General features: G+C 42.4%; 1 protein-coding gene across 1 annotated transcript in view; it reads left to right on the top strand.

Annotated features, from left to right (window-relative positions):
- The window catches only part of gogo (thrombospondin-1 like protein golden goal), a 101,339-nt gene that overhangs the window by 70,998 nt on the left and 6,135 nt on the right, over positions 1–24,206 (top strand). The window contains exons 5-14 of the mRNA XM_028316121.1: positions 227–405; positions 3,301–3,440; positions 4,258–4,394; positions 7,611–7,796; positions 13,398–13,538; positions 14,192–14,330; positions 15,095–15,295; positions 17,189–17,351; positions 18,848–19,043; positions 21,637–21,831. Of these exons, the coding sequence (XP_028171922.1) occupies positions 227–405; positions 3,301–3,440; positions 4,258–4,394; positions 7,611–7,796; positions 13,398–13,538; positions 14,192–14,330; positions 15,095–15,295; positions 17,189–17,351; positions 18,848–19,043; positions 21,637–21,831 (1,677 nt within the window). The remainder of the gene's footprint in view (positions 1–226; positions 406–3,300; positions 3,441–4,257; positions 4,395–7,610; positions 7,797–13,397; positions 13,539–14,191; positions 14,331–15,094; positions 15,296–17,188; positions 17,352–18,847; positions 19,044–21,636; positions 21,832–24,206) is intronic.

Here is a 24,206-nt window from a genome sequence, read left to right as displayed (position 1 = left end):
GATTCTCTGATTTTTTTCATGTTTTAATTTTCCTTTTAACTAAAATAGTAAGACACGGGTCTTAACGCAACGTTTATTAATGAGTTACATTATGTACTCACGGCTTGACGTTTCGGCTGCTATGCTGCAGCCGTGGTCACAAGCAGACTGGCGGCTCGCGGCGTCTTATTATTTTAGTTGAAATGGAACGCGAAAGTTTAAAATCTCAATTTTCTCTTGTTCTCAGGCGGACTGGTCGGAGCAGTTCGTCCTAAACGTCCACGGAGGGTCGGTCCTGCCGTGCACCGACGGTCAGCGAGTACTTTTCCAGTATCCTGAGTGCGTGCTAGAGGGCGCTGACAGGATCAGGGTGTTCGGGAGGGACGGCGAGCGGCTAAGATACGTCGCCGAGCAAAGGGTGAAGAGGTAACAACATAAATTGAAAAATTAAGTCTTAAAATGTAAATCGTCGTTGACGAATGAATACCTCGTAAGTCAAATTTTTAGTAAAATCACTTTTTATTGTATAGTAAGAAAACCTCTCAATGCACATTTCGAGTGTACCTATATTCGAATGGGATGATTGTAGTGCTATCTATCGCGTTCAATTAAATATTCAGGAGATGGATTTTTGTCTTTCCTGAAAAATTTTGTATTTGGTACTCCCGAGGTTTTTACTCGTTAACAACGAAATGTGTATCAAATTTTCTTGCTTTTTCGTGCAGTAATTTCCCTGTTAGCCTTTATGTACGTCATACTACATCAAAAACCTTACTTTAATCGTAACTATAACCGGTGTTTTTTGGATCGAGTTTGACTGATTTCTAACATTTGTTAAAGTTAAAGTAAGATAATGCAACGCAGCCTTAGACATGCTAATTTTAATTCATACTATATGTATGTAGCATTCAAAGCAAATAACTCTGGGTAAATTCGTTGTCCAAAACGATTGGGTTTAATTATACATATAGTAGGTAGGTAAATTTACTACAGAGGGCACTTTTGACCTTACGGCCCAGACATAGCCAAACTCAATTTAGAAAAGTTAGTTTCCTAATTTGACCTAACCGGAAATTGAACTTGGACTCCTAGCGCTCAAGGGTATTGACGGCCCCGCTGCGCACACATTGTTAAAGTAAATACAGGGAATATAAATTGTTCATTCAGTAGTAAACGTGTTTCATTTTACAAATAAAATGTATGTTCATTAAAAGTTTCCATTAGTAATTTTAGAGGCTTGTAATTAATTTTATTGTTCTGAATACGCTCTACAATCAATTTTCTATATTAAATTTGTGTAACATGTAAAATTTAGCGACCAGCCCAGGTTTCGTAGTTAGTGCAATGTACCATTTAAACGGCAAAACCTTTACCTACAGCACTCTATCGTCTCTATCTATGGATGAAAATTTCAAATAATTTACGTAGTTTAAAAAATATTAAGCGCACGGATAGAATCTGTTTACCTCTACCATTTAGAAAATATAAAACTGTTTGGTTTGCAATGTATTTCATGTCTATTTACGTTCAAACACCAAGCCAATACGGATTTATGATTGTGATTAATCACTACCCCGGATATAGTCTGATCTAATAGATTGCCGTATTTACCTGTACAACTCCGACCGCAGGCAATCAGGCCGATCAAACGCGGCCGCTAATTTGGCTCGGTCGGGAATCGACCGCGGGTATCTGCGCATTGCCACCTAATTGACATCCATCGCGATTCCGTGGTACATTCAATGGACTATTTTACTATTTAGCTTTACATTGGCTTTCAAAATAAGACATTGTGGCCACGGATGGTATAACAACATATAACATTACAAAACTATGTCAATGTGTATTGTGTACATTGAACGTTTGCTTGATGTGCAACCACTCATACATGAACGTAACTAAGTAACTAATACCTAGACTTGATACACGATAGTTTAGGAACTGCTGCTCTACACTCTTAACTACAGTAATGTTGGAACCCATCAGCAACTATGAAACTTTAAACTCATGGGCGTCTTAGCTATATTAACTGACTGGACAGTTCGTTCGTTCGTTCGTTTCAGCCGAAAGACTGTAACGAACATTGTCCACTGCTGGACAAAGGCCTCCCCCAAGGATTTCCACAAAGACCGGTCCTGCGCCGCTCGCATCCAGGCACCTCCCGCGACCCTCACCAGATCGTCGGTCCACCTAGTGGGAGACCTGCCCACGCTACGTCTTCCGGCTCGTGGTCGCCACTCAAGAACTTTCCTGCCCCAGCGGCCATCAGCTCTACGAGCTATATGCCCCGCCCACTGCCAGTTGATTTTAGCGATTCTGCGGGCTATGTCATATGTATGTCACTCTGGTTCTCCTACGAATCTCCTCATTTCTGATTCGATCACGCAGTGACGGACAGTAAATAATTTGATTACAATGTTTTTTTTAATACCACCTAAAATAATAATAATATTTGAAATAGTTTGATCAAATAAACATCCTGTTCATAAGTACAGCTCACTAATTTGTTAATTCAATTGGTTTCGAAGCCGGTATGCGTATCGTTACACTTTACATTAGCTCATTGTTTATGTAATTAACAAGCCAGCAGATACGGCCATTAACATAATGAGTATTTGTTCTGATTATAATTGCAGATTTAATGAAATGTTCAATGTTACCGTTGTTAATTGTCGATTGAGTTTTATTAATAACCTGATGTTCTGTTACGGTATGACACATTAATTTATTATTTATTGTACTTGTGTCAGATAATAATCTAACGAGCAGATGATATTATCTACATTGCTAAATTAGATACAAATATAGAAGTACCTTACCTATCCTTCCCACTTTGAGACAAAATATGATAAGGAGGAACTAAGTCACTTCTGTGAAAAATAATTTTCAATATGAAATAGAAAGAAAGAAAGAAAGATACATTTATTACAATGGACATCACACAAATACAAGCAATTAGGTACATAGACATGACAGGGGCACATAATAATGGAAAAGAAAAACAAGAGTAAACAGAGCAGTGCCACCCATTCACCAACAAGATGCCCACTTCAACGGGATCCCACTCAGCATATGCCGTGGCCCACGGTGACGAAGGCCACGGCCGCGGCGCTGGCAAATAGAAGCTATGTTTATCGGAGGTAATTTTGTACTCTTGTTTACCAGGTAAATAGGCAAACACATAATAATAAACCCAATTTACATTTAATACATATAACTAAAATAGTTAAAATAAAAAAAATATCACATCTCACCTCCCCTCCATTTTGTTAGCAAACGGGCCCTTGTTTCTAGAAACTGAAGCGTAGTATTTGTTGACAGAGGTCAGCACACAGCCTCCTTCGACTGCAGACTGTTCACGGAGCGCTACCCCGAGTACTGCTTCGTGTACGTGTCGCAGGCTGTGACCGGCGCCGTGACTGACGTCAGAATGGACTGCCTGCCCACTTCGCCTCTATCAGGTAAGCTTAACTGCTAGTTTTACTGGTCATTTGACAGTCTTTTTGACATAAAAGACTTGTATCTACTTATCTGCCTTTGATAAATATTAAAGCCAAGATCCAAGATAGTTTTTTTTTTTTCAAATTCAAATAGTTTGTTCAGTACATATGCCCTTACTAGGGCACTATACAGTAGTTTTATCAGCCTAGTATTTTTTTTACTTATATTGGTACTAATTTTTACTGAATAGGAATAGGGCAATTAGGCATTCCGAGCGCAGTATCATGGTGACATTGTTTGACTTATTCTTTATCTGGTGCTTCTGTATCTTATGTTCCCATTATGCGGTATTTCGATTTTTCATCAAATCTCCCAGAAAGGTTTGACGACTCTTATACTGGTATGTATAGTCAAACGCGGGGTTATAATTAAAAGGAGAACCCAGCCACTTGAAAAAAATGTTATCTTTAAAGATACTGAATAAACATTTTTTAATTTTTCATATTCATTTTTCACCTTTGACAAATCCCTAAGTATTGATTTATAATACGACATACCTATTTATTTCCCGCTGTTTTAAAATTCGTGGGTGATGCCTATGTCCAGCAGTAGACGTCCTTTGGCTGAAAGAAACATACAAATAATCTAGCATACTTAGATGTTAACAAAGCTGGTTATTTGTTTGCACCGCCTAGGCTTACTCAAATTCTCTGTTTTGCCCTAAATTTTTGGTTAACTGGAAGAGTAGGTATTTCACATGGAATTAAGCTCGCCTGTTGTACCGATATTTAATATGTGTGTGCAATAAAGATTTTAAATTAAATTAAATTGCTCCAGAGGGCGGCGCGGGCGGCTGGAGCGAGTGGTCGGCGTGGTCGCCGTGTCCAGCGCCCACGCACTGCTCGACGCGCACGCGCAGCCGCCACCGCTTCTGCGACTCGCCGCCGCCAGCCTACGGCGCTAAGCAGTGCGACGTGAGTACTAAAATACTTAATATTGATCCCCGTAGGCCTGAGGTGCTGCCTAATTCAAGCCCTACTTACAGGTGTTAATAAATTATAAACTGTGGCTGGTTATAATGTTGCAAGATACAGCTAAGAGCCCGACAAGTACTGCGCGCGTGATTGTTGTAATGAGTGAGTTACGACGGCCTCAGTTGTCACTAACTACTCATATCTAAGCAAGTTATTGCCGATCATACAAACTTCGTATGAATTTCTTTCTTTTTGAGATTAAAATGTTAATTTTTTGTTTCTTCTGAGTACTATATGCCCGATCAGTCTTGCGTATTTGGACATTGATTTGGACTGACAATTCATGCTTTCTGCGAGGTAGCTAGTTTATTCGATATTAACTTAAATGTTTAATGTTTTGTGCTCTGTATTAAAATATTAAATCGGTGTGTGTGAGTATGTATGCCTCAACTTTCATTGAGCGACCTACATTAATATGAAAATAAAGGAAGTTGTATTATGTCGAAGGTCGTATATTGCACTTGTCAAGAGTGATAAACACTTTCATTGTTGTTGTTTGTGGGTGTTGCGTAGAAACATTGCCTAGCAACCTTTGTTATGTCAATGCGAAATTTGCGCCAGCTGTCACAACAATACAAGTTTCACGTAATCGCTTATTTTTAAAACACTTACAAATAAGTCCAAAAACAATTTAAAATGGCACCAAAGAAAGATAAGAAGAAAGAAGAGGAAGGAGCACAAAAAGGCGGTGGCGGCGGAACATTCACAGAAGTTGAGAGGACATTTTTGGAACTCCAGGTAGCGGAATGTAATCGAAAAATTGCTAGGCTTCGATCAGCTGTAGACGAATACGAGCAGCGAAATGAAGAACTACAAAAGGCCTATGATAAACTTGATGAGGACAGAGCCGACATTATTGCCTACTTGAAGAAAACACTAAATGTTAAGAATGAGGAAAACAATGAGCTCAAGGACAAAGTGAAAGGTCTTGAAGAAACGCGGGAAATAGAGACAGCTCAGTTCAAGGAAACAGTCAATGAACTGGAAAGAAATTTCACCATCATGAAAGACCAACTTACATCTGAAAATAAGTTGTTAGCCGGAAAACTTAACACTTTAGAAGAGTTCAGAGCTATAAGAGATGACTTGATGAGGAAATTCGAGAAACAAGAACAAGATTTTAAAGATCAAGAAATGAAATACAAAAGGATAATTTACGACGCAGAGAAAAAGTTTGTGATCGGTAAAGATAAACTTAAAAAAGAAATGGAAGGTCACCTGTTGCAACTTGCTCAAGATTTTCAAGATGCTACCGAGTTGAGAATAGCCGCGTCAACACACAGGGTTATTAGAGAAAATATTGCAATTAATAATGAGTTAGATAGCATTTTGTCAACACAAGCAAAGTTAGCAGAACAAAATGAGAGATACAAAGAAAACGAAAGGGCCGCTCGTATTGCGATGGAACTAGCTGAAGAGGAGAGAGATAAAGCTATAAATAAGAATGTTGTTCAACTTAAAGTCATTGACCAATTAACAACAGCATTTCAGGAAATTAAAAAAGAACGAGCACAGTTTGAAAAACGGAACTATGATTTGGAAACACTCCAAGCAAAAATACAACGTCTCACAAAAGAAAACGATAACCTTTCATTACAAGTTCGTATTTTAGAACAAAATCTTCATGCTAAGTTATGCGAACAGAACAAATCTGTGGTTGAATCGTCTAAGATAGCTAATGAGTGTATCAAGTTGAAGAAGATATTGAAAGAAGCGGGTATAGCTATACAAGCCGCCTTGAAGCTGGACCAATGGGCTACAACCGATCCAACCAGAGAGATAATGGACAGACAAATTCTTTTGTCACGCTTGCTTGACATAATAACACAGTATCGTGAAGTTCAACGCACAGAATCTATTGAGACTCTGGCATCCCTTGGAAAAGTCTACGAGGAAGGAGACCTTGGTTTTATACCAAAACCTGTGCCAAAGAAATCGGCCGTTTCTGCTGCATTATCACACGGATCTCGAGAGTCTATTAAAGCTGAGAAACGTAGCACATCATCTATTTCTGTAACGTCTTCTTCACTCGGCAGCATAAAGACAATACCAAGCTTGAAGCTAGTCCCGCACACTTCTCAGCCAGATCTTACGGCCAAAGACAGTTTGCCATCGTTTGTGACTTCAACTAAGTCTAGTGAGAGTGAGAGCGCAGCAGAACCAGAGGAAGAAGAAGCAACAGATGACATGGAAAAGAAACTAGCGCAGAGCAAGCTTGAGATTCAGAGGTCAATAATGAAAGACTTGGCGTATTCACAAATGGCGCTGCAGTCGCAGGCTAAGTTCAGCGAGCAGCGAATGTCCAAGTCCGTCGTCATAATAGAAGGCGAGGAGCCAGTGGAAGGTGAGGATGGAGAGAAAGTGGAAGGGGAACACGTGGAAGGTGAGGAGAAGCCAGAAGGAGAGCCGCCTGTCGAAGGAGAGGAGAAGAAAGAAGAAGCAGAAGCACCTGCTGACGAGCCAAAAGATGAGAGCGGTGATTAGTTTATTTGGGTAATTTTAGAGCTGGATACTATTTTACAAAAGCATCGTATTTTTCTAATTGTGTAACATTTTTATGTAGCTGTCATTGTACTTTAATAAATATCGTATTTTTTACAAAATGGTTTCTATTTAGTATTATCGTAATGCTTTCTTTAGTAATGATTAAAATGGGGTTCAAATCTATAAAACACACAAATTAATATACCCCTGAATACATTAATAAACACTTTAGGCTGGTTTTAGTGTCACGCGGACTGTCAGTGCTGATCGCTCCGCACAGCCGATCTGTATGAACTGCTGAACTGCGGAGCGGTTCCTCCGGACCGCATTACTCTAAAACGCTCCCTAGAAGTTCATACAGATTGGCCGTGCGGAGCGGGTCCGCACCGGCACCGGACGGTCCGCGTAACACTAAAACCAGCCTTACTTATTCTACAATATTGATATAACATACACATTCCCTTAAAGCTATCAATAGCCTGAAACTCACCAATTTTGTATACGGAATAAGTGCTAGTGCTTTTAACAACCTAAGTTGTTAAAAGCACTCGTCATATCATAATAACAGACTGAAATAAATCGATTCTATCTGTCGAGACACTACTCAATGTTTGTAGACTAGACTGATAGTCTCCTGTTAAGAATTAATACCATGAAAACCTCTCCTATCAGGGCGAAGCGGTCCAGCTCGAAGCGTGCGAGTGCACAGCGCCGCCCTGGCCCGGGGACAGCTCAGCCGTGGTGGCTGAAGTGGGCGCCAAGTGCCGCTGCGGCTGCGTGTTGCACCTGGCGCCCGCAGCGCGCCTTTTGGCGGGCTCGGCGCGCGCTTGCTCTGGCCGCTCCTTCTGGCTCATGCAGGTAGGACACCAGGGTAAAATGTGACGTCACAGCACCGCCTGGCCCGGAGACAGCTCAGCCGTGGTGGCTGAAGTGGGCGCCAAGTGCCGCTGTGGCTGCGTGTTGCACCTGGCGCCCGCCGCGCGCCTACTGGCGGGCTCGGCACGCGCTTGCTCTGGTCGCTCCTTCTGGCTCATGCAGGTAGGACACAGCGGCGCCGCGTGACGTCACCGCACCGCCTGGCCCGGAGACAGCTCGGCCGTGGTGGCTGAAGTGGGCGCCAAGTGCCGCTGCGGCTGCGTGTTGCACCTGGCGCCTGCCGCGCGCCTATTGGCGGGCTCGGCACGCGCTTGCTCTGGCCGCTCCTTCTGGCTGATGCAAGTAGGACTCAGCGGCACTGTGTGACGTCACAGCGCCACCCTGGCCCGGGGACAGCTCGGCCGTGGTGTCGGAGGTGGACGCAAAGTGTCGCTGCGGCTGCGTGTTGCACCTGGCGCCCGCCGCGCGCCTATTGGCGGGCTCGGCACGCGCTTGCTCTGGCCGCTCCTTCTGGCTCATGCAGGTAGGACACCAGGGCGCCGAGTGACGTCACAGCGCCGCCTGGCCTGGTGACAGATCGGCCGTGGTGGCTGAAGTGGGCGCCAAGTGTCGCTGCGGCTGCGTGTTGCACCTGGCGCCCGCTGCGCACCTACCCCGGCCGTTCCTTCTGGCTGATGCAGATGAGCTACAATGCTTCCCAAGGACACCAGGGTAACGTGTGACGTCACAGCACCACCATGCCATAGGGACAGCTTGACCGTGAGATACAAGTACCGCTCCAGCTGCGTAGTACCACAGAATAATAACAAGTACACCTACTACTTAGCGTATTACTCGGTGTGATTTCTGACGGGCTTGGTGCACGCCAACTTCTGGTTAATGAAAGTGAGTCATAGGGTACCAAGAGAATCAATATGAGGAAACAAAACCACAGGAACATTACGTTCTGTACATTTGCAAACACTTTAGTTAGTAGATAGGTCGTGTGCGCCGTTTGCGAGCTTTCGTACATAACGACCACTTCATGATGGATGAACTGATAACGCATTGCGTAGCAACAATCGCATCGATCTAATTGTAATTTTAAAATACTGTCTATTCTGTATTTACAGTCAATACGCGAATATACTGTGTAAAAATTCAATTTGATCTCCGCGAGGAAATTCAACTCACCAAACAACTTGTCAAAAATCAGTCTTGATATTTATACTAATTAAAATTCATTTATCCACTATAAATGCTCGTAACATCTGCATGAATTCAATCAGAGTTCGACACGATAACAAATACAGCCCATGGCTCGATAGATTGGTGTAAGCAATAAACTTTAAGCCTGTAATTTTTTTTATCGTAAACTCCTCTACTATATTCGTAGCAGACCTTTATAATGTAAGGACAAAAACTATTAGGTATGTTGATTGTGCGGTAATTAAAATAAACGTAAAACGTCTAACTAGTCTTCATATCACAAAACCTACAAATTGCACCATCGATAACAAACTATTTGTGCTGAACTCTCGGCGCTTCAGGCGGTGCAGAACATAGAACAACATTTTAATACATTGGAAGTTGAAATTGATGTATGCTTCGCTACGATCACTTCTATCTTTACTTGCATAAACGACAAATGCTTTGTTCCTATAAATGTTTTGAACCGTCCAATGAAATGGGTTTATTTTTTACATTAGACACAGTCATGTAAGTGTCAATAATTATTTTTACAACGTTCTTGATTATTCTTTATGTCTGGATTTCGTAAACTTATTGAACAGTAAAATCTTGAAACGAAAGCTGACGCTGTAAAAACAGTAACAATCTTAACAAAAAGTAAAACAACTGAAAAAAAGTCTTTCATTTCTAACAAAAACGACTAATGAATCTAATTTACGAAAGTCTACTGTGGGCAGTTTTAGTAGAGCAATAGCAATTTCACTTACAATAAGAAATAATTCAAGGAAACTGACAAAGAAAACGTAATGAATTCCTGAAACTACTCTACTGCGGACGTAAATATTTATAGTCTCATCGGTAACAAGAATTTCCATCACAAGTAATTAAACGAAAAAGCTTTTCATGATTAATATTTAACTATAGTCCAAATTGAAACTAGCGATATTTCAATTTCCAAAAGTTAGTTTATTGTTTTCAGTTTTAAACAAGATAAGTCTGTTAGTCATTCCAGTAACTAATAAATTATAAACTTCTGTAAATATGTAGGATATTCTATACCTAACCGATGCAACGTTGCCAAGTAATATTAGGTAAATATTCTCCTGTAAATGTTTTTATGCCATTGCCATGCCATTACATCAAATTATTCGAAACTTGATTTGCGAACTATGAACCGAAAGTTTCTCCGTAAAATAACAACGTTTGCCGGAATTACGTAGTTATTAAGTGGGGTCGATCGAACAATTTCGAGCCCGATGAAATCGGCAAGTTTTAATGACTTGATGGCGATACAAATTCAATGCAGCCCCGTTTAGTCGCGAGCGCCGGTAGCTTGTCACTTAGTTGTTATGACAACGAGTTTGCGAAGTTAATATGGTATTCAATACTACGGCTGACAACCCTAAACATGTTAACTAACAACCAAATAGACGTGTAATATTATTATGTGGCTACGGAGAGTGTGTTGACTTGAGACAGTTTTCTGCTATAAATATGAAAATACATTAGAGACATTACAAGGAAATATTTCTGGGAAATGTATAAATAGGTAACATTTATTTAGTGACGAAGACTTTTCCACTATTAATCCTTGCAAACAAACCAAACTACTCACGCCCATTTTATGTAGTTACTTGATAGAGATCTTAGATTGCAAATTGACTTAAACTTGAGATCGAGACAGCTCAATAGTCTATTGAATGGATTTTTATCATCTAGAATCTACTCGCGGCTTTTCCTGCATTTTATTTAAAAGCAATCTTTTGCAATCCAAAGTCTACGTGCGCGATTTTTGCTCTGAATTTCAGACCATGAAATTATTTAACCCATAATGCTCAGTGACCATGCTAGTAAACTTGCCTCAGTAAACGAGCTCATTTTGCTCCCAGAATTAGTTATAAGTGCGTCAAAAGCCGGCGAACGTCAACGATGTAAGCCGCTGCCCCGGGCGGCGCGCGGCTCAGATTGCAAATGAAAATGTGATGGAGGCTTGGCTAACATTTTTGAATTAACATTGGATTAGTGTAATGAAAGTTATTACCTAGATCCAGTCTAATGTGCTTTGACTAAAGTTGGTTCGAGTTATTTAACATTTTGACGTCAGAAAACACATTCCTTCGATATTTTCTTTTCAGTCATGAATATAAGATTGTTTTTTCAACGGGACGGGGTTCTAGCTTTCTCGCAGTTAGCTCAAATAGAGCTTCCAGTTATGGCCTCATAAAAGACAAAAGCAAGTCAAGAGATCAAGAGAAAAGCTCTTAGGATTTTCAACGTGCAATAAAATAAAACATTCATAAATCTTTATAAAATTTTAGTTTATTTATGCAACTAGACTTCTATTACTAATACCATTATACAAGTGAGTTAGTCAGTTCAAGCGTGCATGCCCTCCTCCAGAAATGGAATTTGTTACGACAACGTCTCAAATGGCTCGCAAAGCCACTCCGGGCTAACTCGGTTAAGCTTAGCATTGCTTGGGGCAACGCACCGCACTAGACACTGGTGCCTAAACTTACAATATTTTCACAAAAATAACATTTTCTGAAAAAGATTCAAAGTGAAGCTTGCTTTGAGAATAATTTGGAAAATATAGAAATACTTATTGACATCAAAGCATATAACATTTAATTAAATGGCCTTAACTTTTTAGCATTCGGTATAAAAATCCTTTCATACGAAACCTCATTATTTAGCTTATGAAATACATTGGCATTTGTTAGCCTTCATTTAGCCTTCGGGTAAAAGGACACCACACTGGTCAGCCTTCCCAAACTTTAGGGATCCAGGACGTCGTCAAACTTTTAATAAACCCCACACAATTATCATGAGGTTCTTTGTGTAAAGTTGCAAATACTTTTTCGTATTGTTCAGCGTGAAAAGTTCCCGTAAACAAAACGAAACCGCGAAATGTTGAATGAAAGTACGATAACTCAAAGGGTGCTTACTTATTCACAAGAAATCAATCATTCACCACCTAATGTTTAAAAAGTTTATTGGTTCTATTCACCTAGTAAAAGTTTTAATAGCCACTTTAATAATTAATTGAAAGAGTCTAGAAAGTTGGGTATTTCTAAGAAATCATTACGTGTTAACAAACAACCAAATTGGTTGTGAAGATTTTCGGATTCAGCTGAACAATCTTTGGTTTTTGTTTGAGTTTTGTGTTTTATCGAGTTTCGATAGAGATGGGATTACTTGGCTAAAGCACTTTGTAGACTTTTGGTTAGACCAGTACCAGCGTGGGTTTACGTCTCCCTTAAACGAAGTATTCCCATGCGGTTTATTGTTCGATGACCATCGTAAGAGCCGGTCTGTCTTATCTGCGGCCTTTTATGATATAAGCTATTGTGTCAGCCTTTAATCTTTATTCATACACAATAAGCGCCTGAAATTGCAGACGAAAGACTTTTTTTTCACTAGTTAAAGACTGAAATGCCTATGTAATATTCACTGCATCATTGAGTACCTACTAATGCCATTATTCCTGACCTAAATAAAATGTACCATTTGGGAATTCCGTCGGTAAATATTTTCTGAACTCCAAAGATTTCTCCCAAACACGAGTACAGATTGGTGTCATTACAGTTCGCTGGAGACAGAAAATTAGCCTGTGAAAACTGTAGCAGACTTCGAAAACAAATTCGAGAACAGTTGAACGGGGAACAACCGTTAACATGGAAACTCGCAACATGTTTGCGACCGTTCCAAGTCGTTGTCAAGACGAGTATTCGAACGCACAAGTTATGAGCGTGCTCCGACGTTCAGAACACATCCGCGCCGTTGTCCGGGCCCGATTGTTTTCACTTACATTTCAATTAAAAGTTTCCTCCGATTCGGTTTTGTATCCATTGGGAATGTTTGCACAATGTTCTTGATATTTGTATTATACTAGCCGGTGCTTGCTACTTCGTCTGCGTAGGGTAATTATTCCGAGTAACTTCTGTTAGGGCATTATTAAAATTGGTTCAACGATAAAGGCATGTAAATTTACGGAGTCAGCAGTTACTTTTACATTTATAATTTCAATAGATATAGGTACCCCGATGAATTAACTGTGCATCTATCATCGCATTGTAACAATTTAAATACAGATTTAAGTGGACGTATTTCGCTGGAAAAGAAAGGGAAGGAAAAACTTAACACCTAAGATTATTATAATTTAACTAGCGGCCGCCCGCGACTTCGTACGCGTGGATCCCGTTTTACCCCCTTAGGGGTGGAGTTTCGTAAAATCCTTTCTTAGCGGATGCCTACGTCATAACATCTACCTGCATGCCAAATTATCAGCCCGATCCGTCCAGTGGTTTGGGCTGTGCGTTGATAGATCACTATGTCAGTCACCTTTGAGTTATACATATGTATTTAGAAGATAGAAGATAAATAATTCTCAAACTGTACTGTTGTTAATAGGCCGAGGAAGGGCTAGTGGTGCGCCTGCGCATGGAAGCAGTGCGGCTGCCGTGCGCGGGACAGGCGCTGCGCGCGCGCGACGGAGACTCGCTCGCCTCGCCGCTGCTCGCCTCGTGGGACGGGCCCGACAGCTCCGCCGTGGTTGGTGATGCTTATATACAGGGCTTAAAGCTTCATTTGAGGCAATATAGCAGAGGATCACCACGTCAGACGTAACTCTTTGATAGCTATAGCCTGGTCTGTGAGCACGTAGAATTTTGTCCAATGACCCCAAGTTACCCATCCTTATCGCTCGCTCGTAATTATATTGCTGTCGTGACTGTGCGACGAGCGCCCGCAGTAAGTGTGCGAGCGCGACAGCAACATAATTACGCGCGAGCGATAAGGATGGGTAGCTTGGGGTCATTGGACAAAATTCTACGTGCTCACAGGCTGGGCTTTAGATACGTGTTTACATTAGCAGAACTGCCTAATCTTGGTTGTGTTAAAATGTACTAAAGAAAGTGCCTAGGTTGTTCCTACGAAAAATGGTACCCACTGGTAATAATAACTAGTCCAAGGCTGCAAGCCCTGTGAAATTAGTAAGTGTGCAGGTGCTCAACAACTCGCGACGCGGCCAGAGCTTCGAGAGAAGAAGGCAGAAAACCGGCTTCATTTGGAACCCTTTTCAGTCTTTTCAACTTTGTTATTAAACCGTATGTGTATCAAAGAAGACTAGCTTTGATTGCAGGTCACTAACTTAATTACACTCAAAAATAAATATGCCGCATGCTGATTGTGTGATAACAATACAGGTCGGAGACGTGGAGACCACGACAGATAGTGCAGGAATGATGGAGATTGCTGGCGGGCGGCACATCCTCATCGAATTGCGCTCCGGGAACCGCTCCGAGCGCTGCGCCGGCGGCTTCCTGGCACACGCTTCGCAAATAGGTAAGCTTTATTCATCTCCTCCTTGCAGCCTCTACAGGGTACAAGAGAACACTCTTCTCTTCGAGGAGTGTGAATGAGGCAAAACAGAAAGCAACAAGCAAGAGCTATGACGAAGAAAGGAAGATCTATTTCAAGTTTTTCTTATTAGTAGAAGTAAAGTTCATGTTGGGAAGCCAACAACGCGCGGGGGACGCGCAACCTATTTTTATACAGTCCGCTATTTCATGTATTTATACTAATATTCGTTAGGACCCTAACAATGGTCCTTCGAGCCGGTTAGGTTGCTGTGCCAGCCTAATTTACATGAAATTATCAGAGTACGCGGTATTCGTGTGACGACGGTGGTGTCCCAAAGGCGAGTGTGTGACCCGAGCGCAGCCGATGATGACGCTTTCGGCCCGAGGTGACGTTAGTCATCGTACGCCGCCCGCACGTTTCCTCCCGCGCGTTGTTGGCTTCCCAACATTCATTTCATAGGTTTGCAATTCTGAATGTGGGTTAGTAGTAGTTTCGCACGAAATTCGTTCCCAGTTCCCACGAATCGACTCCTTCGCGAACTAGTAATCTCGATTACTAGTTCGCGAAGGAGTCGATTCGCACGCGATTTTAATACATCCGGGAAACATATTCGTGCGAAACTACTAACTAATAGGGGTTAGCCCCTGAATGTGTGTCTTGTACCTTTTCCTCCTTTTCTTTTTACTAGGAGTTTAGATAAAGTAAACGACAATATTTAAATCCTTTTCTTAACAATCTTACCTTAGAGCCTATCAGAAACGCGTCAGCAGCGTGGGCAGTCGTCAGCACCGGCAATTGGTGGAGGGGTGGTGGCGGGGCGCGGGGCGCGGCTGTCGCTCTGGCGGCGTTGGCGGCGCTGGCGGCGCTGTGCCTCGCGCTACACTCGGCGCATCGAACGCGCGCCTACCAGCGGGCTGCTGACAAGGAGTCTCTGACTGACAGCGACGGTGAGCTATCCCTATTGTAGTGTAGGTATACTGCAGTGATATTGACAGCACAGGCGGCGCTATGCCTCGCGCTATACTTGTCAGTCGTCACATACTAGCGTGCTGCTGACAAGGAGTCTTTGAGTGACAGTGACGGTGAGCACCCCTAATAAACACTGAAGTGGTGCTGGCAGCCCTGACGGCACTGTGCCTCGCGCTACACTCGGCGCACAGAACACGCGCCTACCAGCGAGCCGCCGACAAGGAGTCTTTGACTGACAGTGATGATGAGCACCCATACTTTGCACAGCAGCAGCACCAGCGGTCCTGGCAGTGCTGGTAGCACCGTGCCTATTAGCGTGCCGGCGACAAGGAAGAGACTCCTTGTCGACCGACAGTGGTTGGTGGTGAGCTCTCCTATACGCAGCGGTGGCCCTGGAGGCGTTGGAGGAACTGTGCCTCACGCTACATTAATTAAGCAGTTCAGTGTTTCAGTAATAGATACGATGAGATGAATCTACATTCTGACGACTTAGCACATTAATAAATATGCGCAAAATTAATGGCCTACACTTTTGTTATCTAAGCAAATCTATCTCCGAATCAGCATGAATTGAATATCGAACTTGAAATTCAAATGCCACTTGATTTATAGTCGCTACTGTAATATTCAACAATATCCGTCTACGGCGCTTGGAACGCCATTAATCTTGATTAATGAATGTCGTAGGTACACGACAGTGTAAACACGAACCATAATTGGGGCCGGCACACAAAGCCTTCCATGCTGACCTCTCATCTTATTTGCGATCCGAAAAAACCTCTAAATATGATGAAACCCCCAAAAATATCGGCTGGAAAAATGAAGGGCAAAATTGACGCAAAATAATAACACTGAGGGACGCCACTTTTGGTCTAACAAATTTTATCTTACAAATATTAAAGGGATTTTTCTGTGCGGTTATTTTTATTAGAAAAACATCCTACGACTAATATTTTTAGACTTTGAAATCAGATGGGTATCTACCTACCTCCACGCAAACTCAAAAATAGTTGAAAAAATATGATATTTTTTGCGGTTATCAAATAATTATCTATAAATAGGTAATCATGGTGCGGGGGCAGTTCCTTTTAGAAACCAAAAGCTTTGGAGATACAGATCCAAGAAGGAACGAGTCCTGCATCAAGTTCGAGATAGGATAATATCTAGCGGATACCATATTAGACAGGCAGAATTACTTTCGTATAATAAAATGCATTTACCCCTTGTGCAGTGTAGTAATTTTTTTTTTAATCTTTGGACAATTTCACACAGCGCCAGCTAGCCCCAAAGTAAGCAACTTAATGCTTGTGTTACGGGTGCTAGCTTAACGGATATACTACTTATATACTTTTTTTTTTAATTACATACATATTATACATAGTCACACCCAGACCCGTCACAGAAATTAAAATTCATCATTTCAATTTCTGCCCGGCCGGGAATCGAACCCGGGACCTCTCGGCATAGTAGTCCGTTCTGAACCACTACACCAAACGGCCGACAATAAAAATATGGTCGTATATGGTCGTCGTACGGCCGAAAATATGGTGTAGGCCAAATTCTCCATTTGCTTCTAATAAATTTGAGAGCGTCTTGGTCTTGCAGTGGTGATTAGGAGTCTTTCAAATTAGACCTCTTGAGCTGGATGCATGCCATTGATTAACCAGTAGTTAGAATACCAATCTGTTTGCCCCTGGTTATTATTTAAGACGTGTGGTTCCGGCAGAATAAACGATCATCGAAAATGATGATTATGCTGATGCTGCTGTTGATAATGATGATTATGTTGTCAATGATAATGATGTAGATGTAGAAGATAATGATAATGACGGTGATGATGATGCTGATGAAAATGTTTATCTTCCCTCTAGCGTGCTCGGCATCGCTGGAGCTGGCTGGCGGCGCAGCGGGCTCGCGAAGCACACTTCTATCGGAGGTGGTGGGTGGCACTTCGCTGCGGCGGCTGTTGCCTTCACGCGGAAGACACACGCGACTCCGTGACGCAGACCGCGCCTCCGAACATAACGACCAAAGGTGAGGGGACTGTATCTTATAATGATTTAGAGAGGTCATGCAGAGTAGCTACTCAGCATGTTCAACGTCGTGAGGCAGAAGGCTCGCGCAGTGCGCTTCTAGCGAATGTGGTGGGCGGCGCTTTCATACGCGGCTCTGAGATGTAAACCGTGCCTCCAAGCATAACGACCAGAGGTGAGTTCTTGGAGGAGCTACTCAGCGTGCTTGGCGTCGCTAGAGCGCCACTAACCGCACCTTAGAGCAAAATGACCAGAGCCGTAAAGGCAGTGTAGTTTCATCCTCTTTGATTTAGAAAGGCCACGCAGAGTTGTTTCAGCTGAGTAGAATAGGACCACCCAGAGTTGGCTTTGGTAAAATGAAAATAATCGAGCTCCTGACTATTTGACCTGATAACAATGATGAGAGTACCACTGTCATTAATAACGAAGATATCAAAATCCATATTTATAATGCATTCTGATAACATTGTGTCAAACCAGATTTTACAATAATGTTTTTTTTATGCTTAACAAAGGCATTTATTTGACCACAATCGCACCTGATTGGTTAACACACCTCTAACAGCCACATTATTATTTTTGCATTAACGTGCAGAATGATATTCAGAAATATGCAATAAAACATTTATTTTCCTACAATCACTATTTAAATGGCAGAATATTTCGATTGTGGTGACAAAAACAGCTCAGCGGAAACCACAAATACTTAATTGAAATATGTAACAGCGTGATTGCTCGTTAATTAAAATATCAATGAGTGCTTCCGTTGCCCTCACTCACACCATCGTCAATGCGAGGCTTGACACACGTCCTTTCAAATCAACAAGGGCGGTATGTTTTTAATGAAGCCTGCGAGCTACGAAAACAGGCAATTATACAGGCAACTCATTAATCGCGACTCAGAGCCATTGTGCGGGCACGCGCAGAGCGCTTCGAGTGCTTTGTTTTAGGGTGATTGGATAAAAAGTGTACAGGTGGGGACAAATTCATTGTTATAACATCGACGACATGAAGTGAAATTAATATACGGAAATCCTAGGAATTAAAAGCTGGGAGGATTAATCCGCTTTGTTTCCATTTGCCGATGGCAACGAGACAAAGGAAAATCGTTATTTCACAATGCTAATGAGACGGCTTGTACGCAATTATAACATCAAAAGAGTTTTAATCTGGTTATGGTCTTTGTTGTATTACTAAAGTTGAATGATGTGTCCTATTTCTTTATGCTTCATCATTTTGCAAGGAAATCAGAACCTCTAGTCTGGAAGTCTCATGCCCGTTTTCTCCATCAATTCCTAATTTTTAAGTGATCTCTATGGTAACACTTAACAGGAATTTTGTTTCACTTAAATATTAGGGATGGGGTGAAAACGTGCATCGCTCTATCTTTAAGACTACGAGACTTTGTGGTGACATCTAGACGTACACATAATTGGTTACAAGACAACTCCCCACTCGATGTGACTCAAGAAACTCATTAATTTGTCATTTAAACAGGGAAGAAGACGACGAACAAGGCACGGATGTAGACGCTGAAGGCGCTGACAACGTCAGCGTGGCCAGCGCTGCCAGTCAGGCCACTATTACACCGGAGACTGTGTCAGCCAGCAGCGCGCCAGTAGAGCGAGCGCGCGTGCCGCCTTCGCCGCTACGTCGGTCACACACCGTGTCTGTAGCCAGTGGAGCGCCGCAAGTGAGTGTTGTTTTATGACTGTCATTCATACGTCTCCGTTGACNCCGCTACCAACCGTGCGATGTGGAAGTCATTGGGGGAGGCCTATGTTCAGCAGTGGACGTCCTGTGGCTGAAATGATGATGATGATGATGATGATTCATACGTCAGCGTGGCCAGCGCGGCGAGTGAGTGTTGTTTTATGACTGTCATTCATAAGTCAGCTTGGTGAGCCAGGCCACTATTACACCGGAGACTGTATCAGCCAGCAGCGCGCCAGTAGAGTGAGCTCGCGTGCCGCCTTCGCCGCTACGTCGGTCACACACCGTGTCTGTAGCCAGTGGAGCGCCGCAAGTGAGTGTTGCTATTATATGCCTCACCTTTGTCATGTATCAAGCGTCAGCGTGGCCAGCCAAGCCACCGTCACTCCAGAGACTATAATCAGCCAGCAGCGCTCCAGCACAGAATAAGTAATAGTACAGGTACAGATAGACTAAGAGCTAGTGAACGCCAGACCTACGTTATTTTATAAAGGCTGAAAGTTTGTCAGCGCATGCTCCCAACATAGCTACATTTTCATGAACTTTAAGGCGTCTGGCTAAGGACTGCCACCATGGTAGGTGTCTGTCAATTAATGACGTCATTTCTAATAACATTTTGAAGGAAATATCAAAAAATCAGCCTTTATACTTTGACGTAATTAAGTTGGTATTTTACACACCTTTAGTACCGTCTGTCTGCCAAAGCCACCATGACCCAAACTTCATGTTTGGCCATGGTTCTTAGCTATGTTGGGAGCATGCGCTGACAAACTTTCAGCCTTTATAAAATAACGTAGGTCTGGCGTTCAGTAGCTCTTAGTCTAAGAAGGATTACTCCGCAAGACGATTTAAATAAATGCGAGTCTTGCTACGACGCGATACAGTGGAATTCAGCTCGCACAGCACTACGTACCTACAATTTTATTCACCTACAAGTTTTGTCTCTTTCTATCGCGTGCCTCTGAACTCTTCTTACGCTGTTAGGGTTGCTTTCTAGTGAAAAAATAAATAATCTACCTACATGGCCAACATACCTTTCAGCATCTTTGGGAAGCGAAAAAAAGATAAATCCGGTAGATTTCTTTTCGAATTTAAACGCCCGAACGCCGCACAATAATATTTCTTTCTCTTTATGTCCATTTTTAAATAATACTTCGATCATAGAATTAGGTAGGTACTACAACGCACGCCAGCGTCCTGACGGGCGCGCGCGTGACACTCGACTGATATAATACCCGCCGGCGGGGCGCTTCGCTGTAGGTAATTATCGGATGTGCCGCGCGGAGTGAGCCAGGCCTGGCTCCAGTCGAGAAAGAAAGTCTGCCTCCTGGCATATTTCATCTTTCAAACTTCAGCGTGGCTAGGCCACCGTCACGCACGTGCGAGATCGTATCAAAGTCGCGCAAGTAACGTTCTTGAAAACATTTTTGCAGAAGTCAATTCAATTTGCGACAAGAAAACCCAACCATTACATTTCTCAAAGGAAATCTGCTATCTTGTGACATTTTAATTCCATTTTTCAGCAGACCAAGTCCACCTTTGAGATACTCGTTAAAAAGAAGCTTTCATTTTTAAGTGCATTTTCATAACATAGCAATGAAAACAAAAAGAAACCTTCATAACCTACAGTGTTTAGTTTAACGCTCTCTTACACAATATAGTTGTTTGAGCCCGTTTTGATAACTTTACGGCCCTCGGTAGCTGTCGTCGCGTTGTGTTGTAACCGCGCGGGGCTGCGGAAATTGTACCGCGCTGCACTTTAGTCGGATGTACCGTACGTCGTAACTCCTTTGTTACTTTGTTTGCTGACATCCGGAATTTTACGCGCCATTTCTCTGTCACGAATGCACTGAGTTTATAAGTGTAGTTTTTCTTCACTTATAAACTTTTAGAGGTATCTTTATAGGTATTTAGACTTAAGTAAATCTTATCAATTGGAATTTAAAATCGCACATATAAATATTTTACATGCTGCTCACTGGTTGCGTGCGCAAGAATGACATTACTCAAGTGCGAGTCGCTTGCTCACACACATAAAAATATGTAACCCTAATGTACTTTTATTTGATTTATTAAATAGCCGAAAAACCTCTAACGGATAATATGGTAATATTTACCAACACACCCTGTAAAAATGTTAACATCTGCCCACTAGGTTTCATGAAATATTCTGCTGACAAACAGAAAGACGCNCAAGACGCTTTTTTTGACACTGACGCCCGTATTCTCAAACATTACTATGAGGTCTCAGTGCGCACAGGGTGACACACGAACCAATCATAGAGATCTATTTACGCTGTGCGTTCGATTTGCTGCTTCACTGCAAGCATCGTTTGTTAATACCGCCGCCCGCTGAAAACCAGCGTCGGGGCACGTGGCTCGATTAATGCTGAGCGGGCGCCTTTTTGGCACAAAAATATGCGTGTATAGTATAGTTTTAAGTCCCTTTGTTCTGTTTTTTATTTTTTTCCTTTTTTGTGTCAAATAAAGTTTTTCTTTATTTATTATAATTTCATCTTATCTTAATACAGGCGTGCGTACGGATTCCCTAAAAATGTTCATTACCTTCGTAGGTCACGCCACCATCTCAATCCACGACCAACGAGTCGGTGGCCGTGGACGTGAGCACGAGCGTGACGAGCGTGACAAGCGTTACAAGCGTGAGTGAGAGGGACGACTGCAGCGAGAAGGACAAGGACAGCGCGTGGGAGAAGGACAGGAGCGCAAGCAGAGCTTCGTCTTCCACGTCCGCTGCTACGCTTACCAACGTGAGTGGTAGTGTGTAGAGACTTGTATTTACTTCTTATATTTTGTGGTTGTACCAATAGGGTAGCTTACTTTGGTGCCAGAATTTACGAGTTGTCATAGGCATATTATCGATGATCGGGCTGATTTTGAGTGACGTGCTTTCAATAACTAAGATTTGGTTTTCTTAACACTTTAATCAACACTCGTAGCCATTACTATCATTATTCTAAATCTGTCGAACTGTCAACGTGTCCCCATCTCTAACCTCCCATCAAGTCCCATCCCATTACTGAGGTCCCAGTAAATGTCTCCAGATGATCTTGAAGCTCTACCCTTCTCACCACAGCCCTTATTTAGTTAGATTGATAGGTGAGGCTCGAGCACTAGACATTTATCTATGAGACTCTACACTAGACAGTCAGTACTCATTAGGGAATTAGTTTCTAACTTGATCTTATATTATTGATGCTGGTATCAGTGCCTACAACCACTACGTCCCGTTCATTCTGGTACACTGCAGTGCAGCAGTGTAACTCGTATATTGGAACATCTATAAGTGTTATTAATGTGACTTTTTGTGATAACCCTATTCCATGGTTGGTATGGTACTCCAACACCTATAAGTGCCAGCGCCGATTTGTTTAATTTAATCCTGTTTATCCAGGGCTGGTACTCTCCTGCGCTAAGCGGCGTGGCGTCCGCTCGCATCCGGGACAACCCGAAGCACACCAAGGAGACCTGCAACCGGCGCCTGCTGCGCTCCGACCTCAGCCTCGCCAGCCACCCCGAGATGGAGATCGACTACTACGACTATGAGGTCAATAACGCTGGTAAGGGTCAGCCGTAGTCTAGACAGGTCTCGGCGGCGCTGACTGCAAGCAGTGAGTATGTAGCATCACACTAGTCAAGCACACTAGGAGAGCTGCGACCAGCGGCTGCTGCTCCCACCACAGCGTCTAAAGTCTATGACTATGGACTATGTCGATAAGGCTGGTAAGGCTCAGCCGTAGTCTAGACAGGTCTCGGCGGGCGCGGCAGTGAGTATGTAGCATCACAGTCAAGCACACTAGGAGAGCTGCGACCAGCGGCTGCTGCTCCCACCACAGCCTCTGAGATCTATGACTATGGACTATGGGACTATGAGGGAGGTCAATAACGCTGGTAAGGGTCAGCCGTAGTCTAGACAGGTCTCGGCGGCGCTGACTGCAAGCAGTGAGTATGTAGCATCACACTAGTCAAGCACACTAGGAGAGCTGCGACTAGCGGCTGCTGCTCCCACCACAGCGTCTAAAGTCTATGACTATGGACTATGTCGATAAAGCTGGTAAGGGTCAGCCGTAGTCTAGACAGGTCTCGGCGGCGCTGACTGCAAGCAGTGAGTATGTAGCATCACAGTCAAGCACACTGGGAAAGCTGCAACCGGCGGCTGCTGCTCCCACCTCAGCCTCTGAGATCTATGACTATGGACTATGGGACTATGAGGGAGGTCAATAACGCTGGTACGGCTCAGCCGTAGTCTAGACAGGTCTCGGCGGGCGCGGCAGTTAAGCACACTAGGAGAGCTGCGACCAGCGGCTGATGCCGTTAGAAGGTAGGTATGTACTCGTAGCTTTAAAGTTTCGTATAGAGGATGACCATAGAACTCATTATGCAGCCTTGGGAGCGATTGAGATAAAAGTATATTATTATGTGATAGCTCGATTTATTTAGTTTTACTATGATTGTAACATTTTTTTTATTTTATCTTAGCAAAATTGTTGTCCTAATCTTAAGCCCTTTCAATTGATTTGTCACCCCATTTATTTTTAATACTCTTTTAAGTCATTAACTCTTTGGGAATTAGTCCCTAAAGAAAATCTTTCAAGTCTAACAACTGCATCGCAAGAATTTTTATGACAGACAGACAATTATTTAATGAGTGAGTTTCATAACGGTTATTTTCTAACTTCGCTTTCCAAATATCGAGATCGGTCTTGGACGAATTCGTCCAAGAAATCTGTATAAGATCAAGACTTATCTAGATATAACAGTTACTATCCTCCAATTTCACTTATTTACAAATACTGAGGGCACTTCTTCGAAATCGCATTCTTCGGCTGATCCATATGGACAAATTTCAAATTCAATTTTAGGTTTGTAACATAGACTCATATGAAAATAGGTACACCCAATAACATTTATTTGGATAAGGGACTCGTTTTTGTAAAGTAGTTTTCAAGATATCGACTTTCAAAAATTTTGTGCCCATATGAATCAGAAATAATCAGAATTTGTTACATATTAATCAAAAATAGAAATACACTTTATGATATTTATGTACAATTGGCTCTAAATTAAGAAAATAATCATATTATAACAAAATCAATGATCTGTTGTTATGAAAAAATGCAACGAT

This window comes from Ostrinia furnacalis, unplaced genomic scaffold (assembly GCF_004193835.3).
Source record: "Ostrinia furnacalis isolate ACB-3 unplaced genomic scaffold, ASM419383v2 OfSCF5438, whole genome shotgun sequence".
NCBI lineage: Eukaryota > Metazoa > Arthropoda > Insecta > Lepidoptera > Crambidae > Ostrinia > Ostrinia furnacalis.
The sequence above is the reverse complement of the archived record's forward strand: the minus strand, read 5'-3'. Positions and strand labels throughout refer to the sequence as shown.